This window comes from Falco biarmicus, chromosome 1 (genome assembly GCF_023638135.1).
Source record: "Falco biarmicus isolate bFalBia1 chromosome 1, bFalBia1.pri, whole genome shotgun sequence".
In the NCBI taxonomy this organism is placed as follows: Eukaryota; Metazoa; Chordata; class Aves; order Falconiformes; family Falconidae; genus Falco; species Falco biarmicus.
This window is the reverse complement of record NC_079288.1, coordinates 89,268,674-89,287,817: the sequence shown is the minus strand read 5'-3', so window position 1 is coordinate 89,287,817 and position 19,144 is coordinate 89,268,674. Positions and strand designations below refer to the sequence as shown.

At 61.9% G+C, this 19,144-nt stretch overlaps 2 protein-coding genes across 3 annotated transcripts; both read right to left on the bottom strand.

Moving 5' to 3' along the window:
• Positions 1-31: 31 nt before the first annotated feature.
• On the bottom strand, positions 32-8,447 carry IDH3B (isocitrate dehydrogenase (NAD(+)) 3 non-catalytic subunit beta). 2 transcript variants are annotated; one of them, XM_056345436.1, is made up of 12 exons: positions 8,310-8,447; positions 7,796-7,876; positions 6,003-6,101; positions 5,025-5,145; positions 4,542-4,602; positions 4,084-4,216; positions 3,513-3,646; positions 2,970-3,072; positions 2,366-2,512; positions 2,149-2,243; positions 1,992-2,052; positions 32-1,606 (listed from the first exon to the last, which is right to left on the bottom strand). In XM_056345436.1, exons 1-12 carry the CDS (start codon positions 8,343-8,345, stop codon positions 1,517-1,519), a joined length of 1,161 nt encoding a protein of 386 aa, XP_056201411.1. In that variant the 5' UTR covers positions 8,346-8,447; the 3' UTR covers positions 32-1,516. The 2 variants fall into 2 exon arrangements, with proteins under 2 accessions (XP_056201411.1, XP_056201420.1); XM_056345445.1 differs by having other exon boundaries at positions 32-190.
• A 329-nt stretch (positions 8,448-8,776) lies between these two features.
• On the bottom strand, positions 8,777-19,113 carry VPS16 (VPS16 core subunit of CORVET and HOPS complexes). Its single transcript, XM_056345377.1, has 24 exons — positions 18,990-19,113; positions 18,243-18,331; positions 18,035-18,132; positions 17,107-17,235; positions 16,594-16,738; positions 16,412-16,527; positions 15,931-16,053; positions 14,994-15,049; positions 14,729-14,818; positions 14,067-14,161; positions 13,261-13,337; positions 12,900-13,031; positions 12,664-12,791; positions 12,209-12,244; positions 11,919-12,027; positions 11,713-11,847; positions 11,518-11,626; positions 11,196-11,293; positions 10,988-11,092; positions 10,420-10,497; positions 10,063-10,232; positions 9,863-9,959; positions 9,602-9,705; positions 8,777-9,282 (listed from the first exon to the last, which is right to left on the bottom strand). Exons 1-24 carry the CDS (start codon positions 19,040-19,042, stop codon positions 9,138-9,140), a joined length of 2,517 nt encoding a protein of 838 aa, XP_056201352.1. The 5' UTR covers positions 19,043-19,113; the 3' UTR covers positions 8,777-9,137.
• Between the last annotated feature and the right edge of the window lie 31 nt (positions 19,114-19,144).

The window sequence follows — 19,144 nt, the reverse complement described above, 5'->3', positions numbered from 1 at the left end:
GCTGGCGCAGCGAGTGTTCCGAGCCCTGTCATGCAGAGGCTACTTTTATTAGAGGGAAGCAATAAATTACCAGGTGGGCACGGCGGGAACAGGGAGGACGAGGCGAGGGGCCCTAGACATCCAGGGCAGCTATCACGGCTTGGGTGAAATCCATGGACGTGGCGTAGCCCCCCATGTCCGCCGTGCGCACCTGCAAGGAGAGGGGAGCGTTAGTGAGGAGGGAGGGGGGCCCCCACAGCACACTGGGGAGCTGGCTGCTGTGCGCTGCGGACCAGGCTCCCTGAGGCTGTTGGCAGCTCCAGAAGTGTCCCTTCTGGAGCTGGGAGCGGGGCTGAAGGCACACTGCCCCGTGGCAGCACTGCAGTGGGCCTTGTCTCCGGTCCCAGCACTGGCTCCCGACTCCCTTGGCCCCACGGGAGTGACCCAGGAGATGGGGGGCGCTGGCAGTGGGCACCAGCCCCTCTGCCAGCACCTGCTTCGAGGCAGGTTTTGAGGGGTGGTGGGGGAGGCAGGAATTGCAGCAGCAGGCTTTCCTGGCAGCTCCCCCCACCAGGGAGAGCCGCTTCCTGGGCTCACCCCCCCGCAGCAGGCTGGAGGGGATGGCAAGGGGCCAGCACTGGTGGTGCAGGACCGGTGCTGAGCCCTGCTCCCCCCACCACAGGCACAGCCCTATATTCTGCCAGCCCAGCTTCTGGCCCTGGCACCCCCAGGTGCCCCCGAGACCTTGAGCCAACGCTGAGTCGTGCAGGGCCAGGTGGGGAACAGCACCTGTGTGGGCAGGGGTGAAGCATTGGACCCTTTTATTGCAAAGACAGATACACAGTGCAGCACTAAATACATGTCCCAGTCGCTCTCTCACGCACACGCCTGCCAGGACAGAGCCCCCGTGGTCTGCCCCACAGCACCGCTGGTCCCCAGCCCCACGGCTTGCCTGGCAGGGCAAGTGTTTGCTGCAGACAATGTCCTGCGCGGCTCACCAGGCCGCTCCAACACGCAGCTGCAGCTCGGCTCAGCCCTGCACTCCCCGGCCCTCAGAAACCAGCCACAAACCCATGAAGGGGGCGACAACAGCGCCCCAAACTGCACACCGGGTCCCAGTGAGTGGGAGGTGACAAAGCCTTGTAGCCACCTCACCCTACACATGCGCTTGTGCCGACTGCAGCCCTGTGGTCCCATTTATTGCTAATGCCGCTGTGGGTAGAAGGCTCCTACAGTCCCTGGGCACTACACTGAGCTCGGGGCGCTGCCCATTCACCCCTCCCAAGTCACCCCAGCTGCCCTCCTCGCAGGGAGGCACAGCGGAGGCGCCTGGCAAGCCCGACTGGGGCTGGTTACTGGGCTCTGGGCTGGGTGGGAGGGAGAACTGCCCTCCTCCTCCTCCCCCGGGGCACCAGGGCCCCCCCCGGGGCAGGCTGCACCAGGCAGGAGGGGGAGGGATGTGGCGCTGGGCTGTAAGCTACGGGAAGCTGCTGCAGGGCGCAGTGAGGTCCCCGACTGCGCGGGGCGAGCGGGGCTCCTAGGCACCATAGTGGGGGTGCAGGTTGTCAATCACAGACTTCACGAAGTCAGAAGTGGTGGAGTAACCGCCCAAGTCCCGTGTCCGAACCTAAAAATCCAACATAGGGAAGGGGAGAAACAAGGGAGAAACGTGATCGTGAACCAAGTGAAACAACTGCAAGAGGGGAGAGGACAGCAGAGCAGCTTCTCTCTAGGCACCCTGCCAGAGACCCCAGCGGGCAGCGTGCGAGCTGTCCCCCAGCCCTGCCAGACGTCCCTAGTGTCCCTAGCCAGCAAGCACCGCTACAGGCGGCAGCAGCCCCCGAGACAGGTGCGGCGGCCTGGCTGCTCCCGACTACAGCCACGTGGCATGAGCTGGAAAGAGGCGAGGAGGCCGGAGACTCGCACTGGTCCGTCAGGGAGAACACAGCGGCTTGCTACCACAAACACTCACAGCTACAGACAGGCGGCAAGCCCAGCTGCACAACACTCACTTTTCCGACTTTGATCACCTTCTTCACCGCATCCGAGATCAAGTTGGAGTGAAATTCCAAGCTGGTGAAAGAAAAGGAGCTGCGGTCAGTGCCTCATCAGCCCCCACGCCCGGCAGCGCTGCCCCCCCCACCACACTCCCAGGTAAAAGGCACCTACTTGAGATGCCGCAGCATGTTGGCGGCCGAGAGCAGCATGGCAGTGGGATTGGCAATGTTCCTGCCCACAGCCTGCGCGAAGGGGTGGCGGGCGCCCTGCAGGAGGAAAAGCCACAGTGATGGACCATCTTCCTCACCCCTGCCCCCAGCAGCACCCGCCAGGAACCCGGGGTGTGCCAGTACAGCACAGCAGCCTCCGGGGAGCCGAGACACCTCACCATCTCGAACACTGCGTACTCGGCGCTGTAACTCTCCCCAGGAACCACGCCAGCGCCGCCCACCAAGCCAGCTGCCAGGTTATCAATGATGTTTCCATAGAGGTTCGGCATCACAAGGACATCGAACTGGTAGGGGTTCTGCACCAGCTGCACGGAGGGAACGGGAGGACATGAGGCCCTGCACATCCAACGTGGCGGCAGGCAGATCGACAGCCTCCAGGACAGGCCGGGTCACAAAACCAGTGAGGCAGCAGAACCCACCGTGTCTGAAAACTTCCCCAAACTGCGCTTGAGTGAGAGGGGACCCTGCTGAAGCAGCTGGGGAACGACAGACCTATTCCACCTGGCAGGGTTTTGCAAGGCCAGATGAAACGTAGCTGCTGCCTTCAACCCCTGCAGCTCCAGCCCTCCCCTGCGGCAGAGCAGGGTGAAGGCTCCTGTCTTGCACAAGGAGCAAACCTCGGGCCAGGGGCCAGGGTGGCCACCTGGACCTGTCAAGCTGTCGGTGGCTTTTCAGGTTTCAGATCGTTACGGCTTGGCTCAGCAGGCCCCGCAGCAGCAGGAGGTGCAGAACAGGTCTGGGGCGGGGGAACGGGATCCTCACCTGCATGCAGCAGTTGTCAATGATCATGGTGTCAAATTTGATCTTGGGGTACAGTTCTGCCACTTCTTCACAGCACTGCAGGAAGAGCCCATCGCCCAGTTTCCTGTGAGACAAGAAACACACCATAGGGTTGGCAGGACAGCAGTGAAATCGTTACAGCAGCAGGTAACCCAATAGCAACTGGTGTCCCTCCGCAGCAAGGCAGGGAGGTGCACCCCACACCACTGCACCCCCACAGCCACAGGCTGTGAAATCAGGGCCCAGGGGGAGCCACAAGGGATCAGCTTTTAGTGCCAGAGCTTCTCCCCTTCTCTGCTGACAGCCTCCAGGACGCAGCTGTCGGGCCTCAGCAGGGCTCATGCCAGAGACAAGACCATACAGAGGAAAAAGCCACTATTCCCAGGGAAAGCCCAGCCTCTCCGGAACCAGACCGGCACTGCTCTGCCTGGGATCAAAAGCGGAGAGCAACAAGGCCCCTGAAGTGACAGCAGTCGCGTGCCTGACAGCCAGACAGCGCTCCCACCCTGCTCCTGTGGCACTCACATAATGTTGGCCTTGTGCACAGCTGTGACCTTAGAGCGCCCTTTTTTGGTGGCATAGTCAAAGGCAAACTTGGCAATGCGCTGCGACTTGGCCCGGGTGATGATCTTCAGGCATTCGATGACTCCCTTTGCGCTCTGGACAGGAAAGGGAGGGCAAGCAGCTGTCGTGGGCGCTGTGCAGCCCAGCACCCCGACCCACACCACGCCGACAGTCCTGGCACTTCGAGGCAGAGGTGAGGTGTCTTTGCCCGATGCTGGATCACCCTCATCAAGAGGTTCCTTACACCCATCTCTCTTTTTTCTGGCATTACCCCTTCTGTAGCCCACCACCACCCTCCTTGGGTCTGCGTGTATTCCTATCACTAAAAATTTTCCTAATTTCATCAGTGTCACTCGGTACATCACTGCTGCTCCAGCCACCTCCTCAGCAGTGCTGAAAGCTCCGGTACAGGAAGTGGGAGCGTGTCTCTGGCAGCAAGGAAAGCTACACATCCTGGGGCACGCACTGTCCTTCGGCGAGGCCAGCAATGACCCCAAGCAGAGCAGCACGTGCTGGAGGGAGGCTCCCGTACCTCATGTTCCAGGGAGCTGTACTCCCCCTCCGTCTGCTCACGAATGATCACGAGGTCCAAGTTGTTGTGGCGTGTTTTATAGCCTGGTAAGCTCTTCACATGCACAACATTTGCAAACAAGTCCAACTTGCGCCTGCAAGAGAAGCAGCAGCAGAGTCAGCGCTTCGTTATGAGCTATTTCAGGGGCTGTGACTGTTCCCTACAAGTACTAGGAGAAACAGCTGGTGATGGTGCAAACACATCCCTGCCTCCCGAGACCCCCTCCCACAGCTATTGATCATTCTATTTGTCCATCCACTTTTCCCCTCAGGGACCTTGTTAATTTCCCATCTGACCTAGACTCGCTTCCTTCGGCCCCGGTTCGGTGGCAGACCACCACGACTGAGCACAATATGTTTTTCCCAGCAACCAATGCGTTGGTGTCCAGCACGGGCAGCCGAGCAGGGGACCCAGCTCACCTGAGCCTCATATCGTAAGAAGCCAGCTCTCCCTTGTACTCCATGGGGGTGTGGATCTTGCCTGCAGGACAACGTTGAGCCAGAGTAAGAACACAGAGCGCACCAACAGCCACTAAGAACATCGCCTGAACTCAAGCGAGAGGGCAGCAAGGGCTGGGACAGGGGTTGCTCCGACAGAGCCTTAGCCAAGTGCACAGACCCATTTCTTGCTACATGGGACCCTGACCAGGCCCTTCGCTTCTCTGGGCCGTACTAGATCTTGTTTCAAAAGCAGAAGCTGAATATAACCTCCCCTTTGGTAAGTTCAGTAAGTACTTCAGTAATTTGCTGCTTAGCTTAAAGACAGCACGTTTCCTGCTCCAGGAGCTAAGCACAGAAAATCCTGCCCTCTGAAAGCACCTAATGGTGTCTGAGATAAGGCAACGTTTCCTGCGGGCAGAGTGGAGAGCCCCTTCTTGCCAGACAGACAGCGCAAGTCCTTACCTATCAGGGCAACTTTACTTTCCTTCATAGAGTCAACCACCTGGTCCAGTTTTTCTTCTGACGCCATGTTCTGCACCTCGCTCAGGTGATGCTCATCGAAGACCACAGGCACGCTGGCAGCCTGCGTGAGAAAGGCAGAGACAGAGGTGCCCCGTCAGACCAGAGACCTGGCAGGGAAGTTACGCTGCACGTTACAGAGGGCTGCTGCCGACAGCGGGGCTTGGAGAGCTGGGACATGAAGCCTTAAACCAGCCAGGCTTGCTCAGTGAGAAGAGGGAACAGGGCTCATGAAACGCTGGACCTGGACCTCTGGGTCACTTCAGTTCCAACCAATGATGTTTTCTGTCACTTTTATCACCAGGACTCCCCTTCCTTACTGTAATTACAGTTTCAGCTGCATAACCAACAACGTGGCAGACAACCCCACACTTGCTGCCTTTGACGTGTTAGAAGACAGCAGGACCAACTACCGACTTCCTCCCCCCACACACTCCCTGACGCTGCTGCCTGAGGGCAGGGCTCATCACAGATCGGGAAGGAGGCCAGAAGGACATAAAGGGCTCCGAAGCTGGCCAGTGACAGCCCTGCAGCCATGTTCCCGACAGAAGCAGTGAGGACAGCCTGTGTCCTCCCTGTCACCAGCCCGGACAGCATCAGTGCTTGCTGCTGCCTCAGCAGAAGGAGAAGGACTGAGCAGGTGATGGACCCAGACCCTGCTGGCTCCAGGACACAGTCCCAGGCTGGAAACACTTTCACACTGAAGAATGAGACAGTTTGCAAGACTGCTGCTCAGGCTGAGGCTTTTTACGGAAAGGGTGAGATCCCAGGGTTTTCATGGCCAGCCCTCTTCTACACCAGAGGAGACAGACAGGTTGGTTCCGGAGGGTCTTTGGATCAGCAGCGTCTTTAACCAACTCTGCAGCTGCTGCTCCTCCCTCCTCCATCCACCCTGCCCCATCAAGGGGCAGGAACCCTTACCTTGAACACCTCCTTGACGGCATGCATGAGCTCCGGGCCCACCCCATCTCCAGGCAGCATGGTGACCTGGAACATGCCCTCAGACTTCGCATTTTCTGACTGCGCAGAAAGCAAAGAAGAGTCAGACCTGCTGCTGCTGCACCCCCAGAGCCTAATCCAGAGTGGACCCTGAACAGGCAAGCAGCGAACTAGAGGAGGGTTACTTACAACACGAAGAATATCCGTACCCGTAGCACAATTGTAAGTTAGAAACATTTACTGCAGTACTAACAGCGAGCTTTAACTTAAAGAGCTCCTGCCTCCGCATAGCAGAGACACCCAGTATCCTGTGATCCACTGGCAACCTAAAGACCTTTTCCTTATACGGTGTCTCCAGGTATGATCTCTCCCTCTGTACAGCACAAATCCTTCTTACTGGGTGCTAACAGCACAATCTGGTGTCACCAAGTTTCCCTCACTCCTACTTCATGTCCTCAGGATCTCCTCAGCTTTCCTGCGTGCATCTTGTCCTCCTGTTGTACTCACATAGTCTCACAGCTTTTTGTTGAGTGTGGGGTTTTTTTGGTCCCAAACAAAAAGCAGTGTCAAAGATAATTCTTATGACATTCCACACACGATCCACCTCCAAATCAATGCTGCCTGCGTAGCTGCCTCCTATTCTTACCCAGTCCTTTCACTAATCCCCACCTTCTTTAGCCAGTAATTCCCTGTACAGAGCTGACCTCCAGACATGGGATTTCATAGAGCCAGCCTCAGGGACTAGACAGTCACAGTCAGAGACAAGAATTCCACTCAACAATTTAATCTGACAACAGATGGAGTAAACAGGTATCAATGCCAATATGACTCCAGAAACGCATATGTATCAGTGACATGAAGTGTAGGCAAATGATGATCATGGAAAGGTGCAATGAAAGACTAAGTGTGAAAAGAAAGATAAGATAATCTTTGCTTTTGATTTTTAACATCTCAGAATCAAGTTCCAGGGCAGAAAACCTCGCCTACCGTTCAGCAACTAAATTTCAAGAAGCAGCAAAGCATCTGCAGAGGGAACCGTGACATAGGCCCAAGCTCAAGGTCAACAGAACAGTCTCAGTGCTGAGCCCTTCTCTTCTGATGTAAGATGTCATCGCTTATAGACAGGAACCAGACATCCTGCCAGGCTGAACGTAGCAATCACAATGTTAATTCGCTACCCGGCACTTGTGGTGTTCCCCCCTCAGTCCTACCTACAGAAAACAACTCATCTCTGTGCCACAGCTCTTACTGACTCCTGACAGAGTACTTGTATGTGCTACAACTATTGTATGTGCTAAGCTAATACTTGCTCTTACGTTATTCAATCTCTAACAACTGTGTTATTTTCTGTATTATTTTGTATTAACTACTACAGACAGCTACACTAAATTCAGAATTAAATGACAAGGGCTTGATCAAAATAATTTTCGTTATTGCAATCAATGCCACGCTCTGGCTAGTGGTTTTTAACCAGAAGAACACTTGCCAGGGTAACCCTGCCAGCAGCCCCCTGCATGCTGCCGAGGCTACACCAGGGGTCAGAGGGCTGGGGAGGAACCTCTGGGGAGGAACCTCCAGGGAGGAGGTAGCAAGGCCAGAGAATGTGCTGCTCCAGGAGCAAGAAAAGCTGCTTCTACCAGGCAGAGCTCACCCAGGAGCACTTCCAATGTCCAGTGGCTGCCGCTGCCCTGCTCCCCACAGCAGCTCCCTGCCCTGCAGTAAGTGCCAGGGCTGGCTGCAGTCAGGGTGGGCCCGAGGGGGACTCCTGCTCTCACCTTGGCCCGTGGGATCTGCTGGAGGGCAGCAGAGGCATGCAGGCTCCTCCACACACCGAGGCTCTGGGCACGCAGGAGACGCTGGGGCAGAGGCAGCAGGAGGGTGAGACTCCCAGCATGGACGAGCCCCCCTCCCCTGCACAGCCCTCCCAGCCCAAACTAACACACCCGGCCCAGCCTGGCCCCGCAGCCCCCAGCCTGAACACCCCCCTGGCCCAGGCCTTACACCGTCCAAGGCCCTCAACCGCGATCTGCATCGACCCCAGCCCAGCCCGAACCCTCCCCCCTCCAAGGCAGACCCCCCCCTGCCCCGCCTGACCCCCACAGCTCGGACAGACCCTCACCCTCGGAGCCTGGGCCCTTACCCCTGCCCAGACTTACGGCCCCCACCCAGGCCAAACCCTGACCCCCGGGCCCACACCCCCATCCAGCCTGACACACACCTCCCCCGCCCCGGCCCAGCCCGAGCCGTCACACCCCCAAGCCAGCCCCCCCAGCCCCCGCCCCGCCTCACCCCGGCGGCCGCCCGGCCCACGCTGAGCGCCGCCATCTCGCCGACCCACAATGCACCGCGGCTGCGGCACGGCGGAACGCGCGTGGGGCGGCCCACAATGCACCGCGGCTGCGGCACGGCAGGAAGCGCGTGGGGCGGGGCCGAGGCGTCCCCTGCGGCGCCCCCTGGCGGGGGGGGGGGGGCATTGAAACCACAGGGCCCCCCTCGAGACCCCCCTTGGGGACAGCCAGGGACACCTCCCTCGAGGACAGCCAGGGACACCCCCCTCCAGCCCTCCCCAGGGCGTGCTCCGGGCCTCCATCACCCCACACCCCGGGCCCCCCCATGAATGCCCGGCAGTCCCCCCCATAGCCCCGCCCAGGGACCCCGGGAGCCCCTGTGCCCACTCACCGCGGGGTGGGGGGGGGCTGAGCAGCGGCGGGAGGGGCGCTGAGCGGGGCTGAGGGTGCCAAGCATTTCTCACCCGAGGCAGGACAGCGAGCTCTTCTCTTTATTGAACCAGGCAGGGGGCTGGGAGCCACCTGCCCGCAGCTGGGCAGAGGCTGCACCGGCACTGGGGGGGTCCCGCCGCTGCGTTTTGCAGCCAGCGAGGAAGACCTCGGAGCAGCTGCGAGGGGGGCGCTGCCAGGGTGCCCCCTGCGCCGGCCCAGGGCACAGACACCCTTCTGTCCCCCCACCCTCGCCCCCACAGTGAGGGGGAGGGGAGCCTGGACTGGGGGCAAAGGGCTGGGAAGCCCGGAGTGGTTCAAGTGGCAGGACTGGGGGGACAGAGCCCCCCTGGAGTGCATGGTAGGCAAGAGGCCAGGGCAGGGCCCCCCGGGCTGGGGCTCACTTCTTCAGGAGCTGGGCTCGAGCCCGGTTCAGCTTCTCGGCCACGGCGGTGTCGGTGCTGGCAGTGCACTTGGACAGGACAAAATTCATCTCGGTCTCATTCTTGTGCTCAATGGCAGCGTCGGCCGCCTGGTCCAGGTCCCTGCAGCAGAGAAGGGCAGCTGGGGGGGCTGGGGGGCCAGGACAGGGAGCCCCAGCCCCCGTTCCCCCCTGTCCTACAGGCCCCAGCCACAGCAAGGGCAGGCCCCTCCAGCAGCCTGCACTGACTGTGGAGCACGAGGGTCCAGGTGCCCCTCAGCATCACCCACATGCTCCTGCAGGGGGTCTCATCCACCCCCAGGCCCCCCAAGACCCCAGCACCGCTGCATGAGGAACCAGCTGCCCCTGTGGGCTCCGACCCTACCTCCTGCACCCCACGCTGTTCCCCCCGATGCCCCCAGGAGGGGGCCAAACCAACGCACCCCACCAGGACGAAGGCTTTGACACGCTGCTCGGGGGTCACGCGGGGCGCATACTTCTTGGCCTCGTAGCGGTTGTGGTGCTTCACCGAGATCTCCACAAAGGGCTGGGGAGGAGAGAAGCCCAGTGGGAGGGCGGTGAGGCTGGCTGCCGGCCCCCCCCAGCCCCCCACCTTCAGCCCTTGCTGCACACAGTGTGCTCCTGCCGCCCCACAGCTGCCCACCAGGCAGGGCTGGCCCCACTCCCACGGGGAAAGCTCTTACCAGGTACCCAATGGGCGACTTCTTGCTCTTGGAGAACTTCTCCATCTCCTCCCAGTCCCCACGGTTGGCCAGGGCGCTGATCTTCAGCCACCAGTACCTGGGGACACAGATCAAGCTAGCTCCTCCCGCTGCCTGCCCCCCGCAGCCCCCTGACTGCCACCCCACGGCTGCCACCTGGAGAAGCCCTCCCCGGGACCCACCTCTTGTCGGGGATCTTGAACTCGCGGTAGAGCTGCTCGGCTCGCTTGTGGTGGCCGTCCAGGATGAGGTTGGAGACAGTGTCATGGAGCGAGAGGTCGAGATAGGGCTTGTCAAAGTCCTCCTGGAGGTGTCGCTGGAGCCGCAAGAGCTTGATCTGATCCTCTGTGGCCTGGGGAGCAAAGCACCAGCCTGAAGGGGCCCTTGCCCCAGCAAGCGATGGCAGCAGCCCACCCAGCCTCAGCCACAGAGCAAGGCAGGTGGAGCAGCAATGTCCCACTGAGCAGAGGTGACCCAGCCGCAGCCTCGTGCCCCCCGGCAGCACCCCACGGCATCTCCCCAGCCCTGGCCAAGCTCACCTTGGCAGCGAACTCATTTTTGGCTTTGTAGTACTCGTCCAGGGCATTCTGCAGAGCTCCCACTCGCCCTTCAATGCGCTGGAGACACAGAGCACAACCGCTTCAGCCCCTGCCAGCACGGACGCCACACTGCGGGGATCGGGCAGCACCCCCAGAGCGCCCCAGGTGAGGTGCGAGGGGTGTCTGGTGCCGAGACACAGCCAAGGCAAGGCTCCGTTTCTGCGATGCTTTGCTTGACCCCCAGAGATGGCCAGAGGGCTGCATCCTGCCTCGCCCCGAGTGGGATCCCGACCTCCCAGCACAGGCAGGGTGGGCTGGGTGTCTGCTAGCACAGAGCCCCGAGGTACGAGCTGGGGAGCCCCTTTCCCATGGCCTGAGCATGTGGAGGGGGAAAACCCCTCTGGCTGGTGCTGAGCTGCATAGGGCAGAGGCAGCTACCAGGCGTGAAATTCCCCCTGCCCCTTCCCCAGCGCGCTGGCTCTCCCGGGCCACGCAGCTCCCTGGGCAAGGAGTCGGCAGCCCAGAGCCCACCAGCCCTTCCTCCCTGCTCCCACTGCCGGGCACGGACCTTCTCCGAGTAGCTGGAGTGGACGTGGAAGTTGCCAAGCTCCTGGTGATTGTCGTCCTGGTTATACAGGTCCTTCAGCGTCTCCCGCTCCTGGTGCTTGCAAAACTGGGGAGCAACAAGCGGGTCTCAGGGCATGCGGGGACAGGGAGCTGCACCCCTCCGCCACAGCATGGCTGCCGGGAGCCAGGCATGCGGCCGCAGCCCCTACCTGGCGGTACAGGCTCAGGGCCACCGGCTGGTTCTGCAGCGTCATGAAGAAGGTGCCACGATTCAGCTCGTTCTTCAGGTGGAGCACGACAGCATAGACTGGGGCAAACAGCACAGTTCAGGAGAGGGGGACAGGTCCTTGACCCCCACACGGCCAGCCCTGGCGGACGAGGGGACGTCCCGAGCCCCACGCCGAGGGTCAGCACTTCCCCACAGGGCTCAAGCAGCTCCCGCCACCCTCATTCCACAGGGCACAAAGCTACGAACGGGCTCCCCCAGACCGCAAAACCCTCCCCCCTCCTCTGCCCAGCCCTGGCCCTCACCCAGGTCAGTGTCCCCACTCTCAATGGCTTTGCTGAGGGCCAGCTTGCTCCGCTTCATCTTCAGCAGCAGCGGGACCTGCTCCCCGGAGCGTGGCTCATACTCCAGCAGCTGCAGGCAGCAGAGTGGTTGTCAGTGCACGGCCACCAGGCGTGACCCCCCCTGGCTTACCCATGCTACAGCCCCAGCCAAGAGACCTTGATGGCAAGCTCTGTCCTGCCGCAGTCATAAGCCCGGGCAGCAATCTCAGAGTAGGAGATGCCCGGTGTGTCACCCAGCTTCTGGTTGATGGCATGGGCCACCTCCTCATCAGACTTGTCCTTCTGCTGCACCTGGCAGGGCGTGAGCGGAGAGGTCTCTGCACAGCCCCAGATGGGCAGAGCCCCCCCAGCTGCCTCCTTACCTTGTAGCAGGCCCAGTGGGCCAGGATGCGGCTGACACCCTGGATCTCCGAGAGGTGCAGGTACTCGCAGATTCTGATGGCCAGGGGGTAGAGCCGCCGCAGGACCAGCCTGGTGCGGCACACAGTGGGTCAATGGTGTGGCCCCACACGTGTCCGAGGAGCCGAGCAGCTCAGCCCCTGGCCAGGGAGACTGGGACCACAGGGACGGGGACCACAACATGGCCAGACACTGCCTCAGCCCAGGCTACCTGGGGACAGGGCTGTCATGCCCGACTCGTGGGGACCCTTACCTGTCCAACAGGACCTCAACAGTGAGCCGCTTGTATCTGTGGGGGCAGTCAAGGGACATCTGGGACTGCAAAACCCCACAGAGCACAGGCAACGCATGCCAAGCACCTGCCTCCATCCTGGCAGCATCCCTGCCTGACACACTGCGGCCAGCCCCGGCACATAAAGCCATAGGGCCAGCTCGGCTCGGCCAGCACCGCAGACCGGCTCTGCGGGGTGCGATGAGTGTAGAGGTCTCAGCTACAGACCCCCGTCATGGGGCATGGGGCACAGCTGGTGCCTGAACCCACAGCACCAGCAGCTAAGCAGCTCTGCAGCTCTCCCCACCTTGTCTCGCTCCACCTGTGAGGTGGCCACCCCAGCAGGGCCCGGAGCCCCAGGCAGCATTGATCCTGCCTAGGCCAGATCCTGCACCTGGCCCAGCATCATCCCTCGTGCGCTGTCCCACAGAGGATACTGGGTGAAGGTGAGGGGGATGCCGATCTGGTAGTCCCGGATGGCGTTGAGCACCCGCAGGTCCTGGCACATGCGCACGAAGCTCTCCGGGGGGAACTTGTCGATGAAGCACTTCCCAAAGGACGCTGCCTGTGGGAAGAGGTATGCGATGCTGGGGCTGCACCGGCCACAGCATGACTGCCAGCTGCGAGGGAGACTGCTTCAGCTGCAGCCAAAGCCTCCCTCTGCCTCGCTCACCCTCAGCAGCGACTTCTGGGTGTCCGGCTCATGCTCGTAGCCGGCTGCCTCAATGCACTGGCTCACCGCCTCCGGGAGCAGCTTCTGGTCCTTGATCTCCCGCAAGTACTCGTCTGCCTTCTGGCTCTCCTTCTGCAGGGAGCACAGCAAGGTACTCAACGGTCAGGGTGAGCCCCAGGAGCCCCAGCACCCCTGGGATCAGGGGCCAAGGGAGCCCTGCCCTGGTACCTTGGCCCCAGCAGGGACCTCCGGGATCTCCCCCTTCCCCTCACTGCGGGATAACACTGGCAGCAGTTTGCATCAGAGCCACCCCAACCTCCCCAGGGGTGGGCAGGACCCAGAGCAGGGCAGCGGGCCGTACCTCATACTCCTTCTGTGCCTCCAGCAGAAGTGCTCCCGGGGCCATGGAGGCAATCTTGAAGATCTCCTGGCTGGCCTCTGCAGAGATGGAAGGAAAAAAGAATATGTGAGAGGCTGCCCCAGCCCAGGCACATCACCTGCACCTGTTGCAGCCTGCTCCCCCACCATCCCTGCCCAGCTCTGGGACTCCAGGAGAGCCCGTGCCAGCACTGTCCTTCATCAGAGCGGGAGCACGGCCACCGTCGGCTAAGAAGCCGGGCAGAGCTGTGACTGTAGCCCCCAGTAAACACCAATCCAAGGGTCCAAGAGACGGAGGCAGGGGCAGCTGCCAGGACCCACGCATTCCCAAGGAGCTATTCCACCCCACAGCCATGGCAGCTCCGCTCTGGAAAAGCAAGGAAGGCAGCAGTGTGGGAGGCAAGGAACAAGCGTGCCAAGCTGTGCCAGGCCTCAGCTCAAAGTGTGGGGGCTGTGGCAGCGGGAGGAGTGGGAGCAGCCCTGCCTCAGGACACAGAGCTGGCAAAGGAGGGGACCAGAACTGGCACAGTGCTGGGAAAGCAGGAGCCCTGGGCCAGGTGATGGGCTGGGTTCAGAGCCCTGCGCTCAGGGGCTGGTGGGGCTCAGGGCACAGCTCTACTCTGCTGTGGGGGGTCTCACCACCCCTCGAGTCTCCAGAAAGAACTGGGTGGGCTGGACCCACACACATAGAGCTGGACACAGTGACAGGCCACAGCCTGGGCGCTGGAGAGACCTGCCCACCCAGACGCAGGGGGTCCCACACAGCCTCGCCACCCAACACCATCTCACCTGGGATCTCGTGCAGGAACTCATGGGAGGTGCGAGACAAGATCCGGACCCCATCCAGCTCGGGCACCAGGTAGGAGTCCTCATCCAGGACAAATCTGTGCTCCTTGCTAAGGGCTCGCAGGAAGAAAGCAGCTCTGGATACAGCCCAGCCCCAGCAATGCCACAGAGGAACCTCCTGGAGCCCACATCCCCATAGGGCTGTGGCTTGTGACCTCCCTTTTCCATGGAGAGTCAGCAGGGTGTGGGCTCAGCACTTTGGAGAGACAGGAATCCCCCCAGCCACAGCAGCTCTCCTGGAATTGGGACTGGATCTTGGCAGGGCCAGTGCTCCTAGCCACAGGGGCTTTGGTGGCTCCCAGCACCAGAGGGGAGCAGGATCCCCTTGGCAGGGAGGGTCCGAGAAGGGGGACAAGGGCCAGGGGGACAGACAGGAGGAGGTTTTGCTGCTGTACCATACCGGGCTGGACAGGGGAGATTACAACAGAACTACACAGAGAACAGTCAGCCTCCTCCGACCACCCTGGGGCCACTGACACCGAGGGGGCTTCCAGGGATACCAGGGTCCATGACAGCCAGTGGTGGCCCAAGGAGGGCCTGCGGCAGCCTGCAGTTTGGGCTGGCCTTTGGAAACGACACTGGTGTCCCTCTTCCCCAAAGGATACTGGATGCACTCCGTGGAGTTGCCCACCACCATCAGCTGCCGGTCCCAGGTCACGACCACAGCACGCTGCCGGCTCCGGGGACGCATGCACCTGCCAGGGAGCCCCAGCCCCGTTGCAGCCCCCCATGCATGGAACGGAGATGCGCGAGGGTCCTGCTCATCCCAGCGAGCAGCAAGGTGGCCGCAGAGCCGAGAAGACCCTGGCAAAGGCTCAAGGTACCGGCAGAGAGCAGGTCTGCAGGACCAGGGGCAGGGAGACCACTCACCAAACCATCTGCTTGGGTGGAGATCGGACACTGCTGTGGAACTCGCAGAGCTTCTCCTGCAGCAGGAGAGAGCTGGGTCAGGGGGTCAGTGGCATCGTGTGGGCTGCAGAGATGGGTGGCACTGCATGCGCACCAGGGCCACGTGCTGAGGGGAGCTGCCAGGGTTGAGAAGCACAGCCCAAGCTGTAACAGACACCGGGAGCATGGGTGCTGTGCCGTGAGCAGGTCCCATGGGAGCACCCAGCCCGTCTCTGGCCCTGGGGGCAGCCAGGGCTGCAGCCGACACAGCTGAAGGACAGGGATGCTGCATGAGCACTTAAACCAAGTGTGAGAAACATTCCTCCGCTGCTGCAGCACACGGCATGCCTGCACATAGAGAAAGCAGCTGCTTATGCTCAACTGAGACCCAGTAAGTGAACGAAGGTGAAAGAAGAAGGATCGGTCTCAGAGGGCACAGAAGGCAACCAGCACATCACCAGCACACAACACAGGGAAATTTGCAGGGGAGGACCATGACTTACAAGCAAGGCCCCTACGCTGAAGCGACCACATCAGCAGTGGTGATAAGGCTGGGGCTGCCCAGAAAATGGTACTGGGACCAGCAACCAGCAGGGAAACAATAATTTGTGGTGGGCTGTTTATCTGGGGGGAGTTCAGACAGGGAAAGGGACGTGCAATGCCAGCAAAAAGGTGGGTCCAGAAACAGAAAAAGTGGGGAGTCAGGTCTAAAATCAGGTGAAGAACAGAAAAGGGTGGATGTCCTGAGAGCAGACACCTGCAGACAGCAGTGAGGCCGACCTGCAGCCCTGAATCCATGGGGAGCCCCAGGGAACCTGTGCAGACACCCTACGCTGCTGGATCTGTCTGCCAGACAGGGAGCAGAGGGGTGGGCTGACACCCTGATGCCCCATCACGGGGAGGGGAGGGAGAGACTCACCTTCAGTGTGGCTAGCCCCATCCAGATGTAGCCAGTGTCGGTGAAGAGTGCCAGGCAGCGGTAGTTGAAGGACACAGCCATCTGCAGATAGGTGCCAGCAGAGGGGCTCATGCCAGGGGGGGTCTGGTACGGGGAAAGGGTGAGGGTTACACCCTGGGGGGCATGCTCCAGGGACACAAATGTGCCACACGCCAGCACCGACGCTGCATAAGGGGCTGAGGGCTGGTCAGAGTTGGGATGTCCCCTCCCACCCTGCGCCTGCTCAACCCTCACTCCTTTGCCCCTGGCCAGGATGGGGCCAGATGTCCCCGCTGTACATGCCTGCCTGCAGGACAGCAGGAGGAAGGACCTACACCGGTGTGTGCTGGTGGCAGGAGAGCATCCCACGGGACAGCAGGGGACAGGGGAAGGACCTGACAGTGCGCATGGGGGGGCTGCAGACCACCCTGTTCCCTGCAGACACCCGCCAGGGCTCACTCACCACCATGGAGCAGGAAGTGTTATCCAGGAGGTAGAGGTCCTGTCCGACCGCCAGCAAGACGATGGTGACTCTATCCTGGGACAGCACGGCCCAGCAAGAAGGCGGCTTCTGCAGACCTGCCAGGCACCAGCGTCAGGTCCCCACACCCAGCCGGAGCTGGGGGCAATGGGGACGGGACGCACCGGGAACCTCGGGCATCCTGCGCAGCTTCAGGTCATCGATGTTGGTGGTGAGGGAGAAGCGGTGTGCGCCGGTGAGGATGGCCACACCGGTGCCGTACTCAGTGTGGAAGACCTTTGCCTCCAGCACGCGGTTCTGCAGCACCTCCTGTGTCATGGAGAGAGTGGTGGGCTCGGACTGGGGCTCAGCACCACACTGCCGCTGCTCCAGGAGCAAAAGCACCCTGGGGGTGAGCGAGCCCAGCCTGGGGCTGCACTGCTGGTACTTGTCCCAGCTCAGACAGGCCTCGCTCCTGCAGCAACGAGGGAATCGTTCTGGTCCCAGGGGCCATGGGCATGGTTGCCAGCCTGTTCTTGAGGGCAGGCAGCCCTGCAGGGAGGCTGAGAGAGCCCCAGGCTCCCCACTGTACCCTGTGGGGCTGGGGGAGCACTTGGCGAGGCCTCGCAGCAATCATTTCTCTGTCACACAAACCCAACCCTGGGCATCCCTTGAGCTCCCCAGCCTGCCACACTCACATTGCCCATGCTGAAGTGGCGCATGAACTCGCAGAAGAGGTTGTAGATGAGAACGGTGCCATCCTCCTGGATGCACAGCAGGTCCTCACTGGCTGTCCAGCCCAGCTGCACCAGCTGGCCGCTCTTCCACTGCGGACAGGACACACGTGAGCGCATCATGGGGCTGCTCAGCTCCCAGCCAGCCCAGCCCCACAGACCTCTCCTCCAGGAGGCATACATGAAGCCAATGGCCACCATTGGGCATCTGGAGGTCTGATGCCCCTGGCTGCCCTGGCTCTGCAGGGCCCTGCAGTTGCAGCAGCTTTCCCTGTTCCTCCACGTCTCACTGCCCTGCGGCCGCCACAGCCCCAGGCATCAGGGAAGGGATGCTCCTCCTGCAGCACCAATGCTGCAGCTCCCTTTCCCACCCCATCCTCCTCTTAGATGACGTCCAGAGGTACCTTGATCCCACAGTTCTCCCAGGGCTAGGCAGCCTTCTTCCCCCTACAGCTTCCCCTACTTTCCCCTTGAGCACACCACCACTTCTAAGCGGTTTTTCCAAAGCTTTCAGGGGGCTGCAGAGCTGCACGAAGCCATTGCCCCAGAGAACACAGGGTGCCCGAGGACATGTGCCCCCCCAGAGAGACCAGAGGAGCTGCCCAAGGGCACACAAACCAGTGGCACAGGCAGAGGCAGCTGCTGGCCTCACAGCCGAGTGATTCACCTACAACACCCAGCCCGTAACCCAGCCACACAGCGCTGCACCCTCTCAGTGGTGCCACCAAGCCTTTCCACAACCATCCTGCCCACAGACTTATTGCTGCGAGGGGCAGAGAGCTGCAGCCCCTGGTGTCCCCCTAGGTGGTGGCCAGGGCTCCCTGGCATGTCACAGCAGCACCCAAGGCACAGCTCCAAGGGGGGGGGACACAGCGACCCCACACCAGCTCACCGGCATGCTGGCCAGGAGAAGCCCCGAGGCAGAGTAGATCTCCAGCAGTGGGCGGGCGCTGGGGGATTTCTCCTTGCGGGTGTTGTTCTTCAGCAGAGCTGTGGGTGGGATGGGACAGCCTGCCTGAACCACGGCCCCTCTGACATCACGGCCGGGGGGTCAGGGCAGCCCCGGCACGGATTCCCAGGGGGCCAGGGCCTGGCCCTACCTATGGGTCCTCCATACGGGGCGGCCGCCACCATGCAGTCCCGCAGGTCCTCCTTTAGGCTCCACTCCATGGTGTACAGCTCAAACTTGCTGTGGGCAACAGATGGACAGACGGGCGGATGGATGGACAGGTGGCAGACGCAAGGACAGGGGTCTGGGGATGGTGCCCACCCCCCAGCCAGCCCCAAGACCAGGACACCCGAAGCAGCCCCAGGACCCCTCTGGCTGGTCCCAGGGTCCATAAGCAGCCCTGAGACCCGCTGAGCAGCTCCAGGATCCCCCTGGCCAGCCCCATGGTCCATGAGACCCCCTGAGCAGCCCCAGGACCCCCCTTGGCTGGCCCCCGGGACCGTGAGCAGCCCTGCAACCCCTGAGCTGCTCTGGGACCCACCCCAGCCAACCCCAAAGTCCACAAGACCCCCCGAACATCCCCAGAACGCCCCCGGCCAGCCCCAGGGCCCACAAGCAGCCCTGAGACCCCCTGAGCAGCCCCAGGACCCCCTCAGTCGGCCCCAAGGTCCATGGGACCACCCCCAACCAGCCCCGGGACCCCCCAAACTATCCCCAGGGTCCATAAGCAGTCCTGAGACCCCCAAGCAGCTCTGGGACCCCCCCAGCCGGCCCCAGGGCCCACAGGCAGCCTTAGGACCCCCCCCAGCAGCCCCGGGACCCCCGCGGCCGGCCCCAGGGCTGGGGAGGGGCCGCCTCCGGCCGGTGCCGGGCCCAAGCCGCCCCCGCCGCCCCTCACCGGTAGAAGGTCTCCTCGCCCAGCGGGTTCCAGTTGGCCGTGTAACAGTCCATGGTGCCGGGCCGAGCTGAACCGGGTGCTGCCGGTGGCACAGCCTCTGCCTGCGCTTCCGCCCGCCGCGCCCCGCCCCGCCCCGCGACGCCCCGCGACGCCCC

Bases quoted from the DNA above. Each gene is read 5' to 3' on its own strand.
- IDH3B (XM_056345436.1), bottom strand. From the start codon at position 8,345: ATGGCGGCGCTCAGCGTGGGCCGGGCGGCCGCCGGG. The intron at 3,647-4,083 runs GTACGGGAGCCT...TTTCCTGTCCAG, and splicing joins ACAGCTCCCTGGAACATGAG to AGCGCAAAGGGAGTCATCGA. The intron at 2,244-2,365 runs GTGAGGTGTCTC...TTCCTCCTGCAG, and splicing joins AGTACGCAGTGTTCGAGATG to GGCGCCCGCCACCCCTTCGC.
- VPS16 (XM_056345377.1), bottom strand. From the start codon at position 19,042: ATGGACTGTTACACGGCCAACTGGAACCCGCTGGGCGAGGAGACCTTC. The intron at 16,054-16,411 runs GTGAGTGAGCCC...TCCCCGTACCAG, and splicing joins ACACTTCCTGCTCCATGGTG to ACCCCCCCTGGCATGAGCCC. The intron at 9,960-10,062 runs GTGGGTCCCGGG...CTGTGTCCCCAG, and splicing joins TTCAAGATCCCCGACAAGAG to GTACTGGTGGCTGAAGATCA.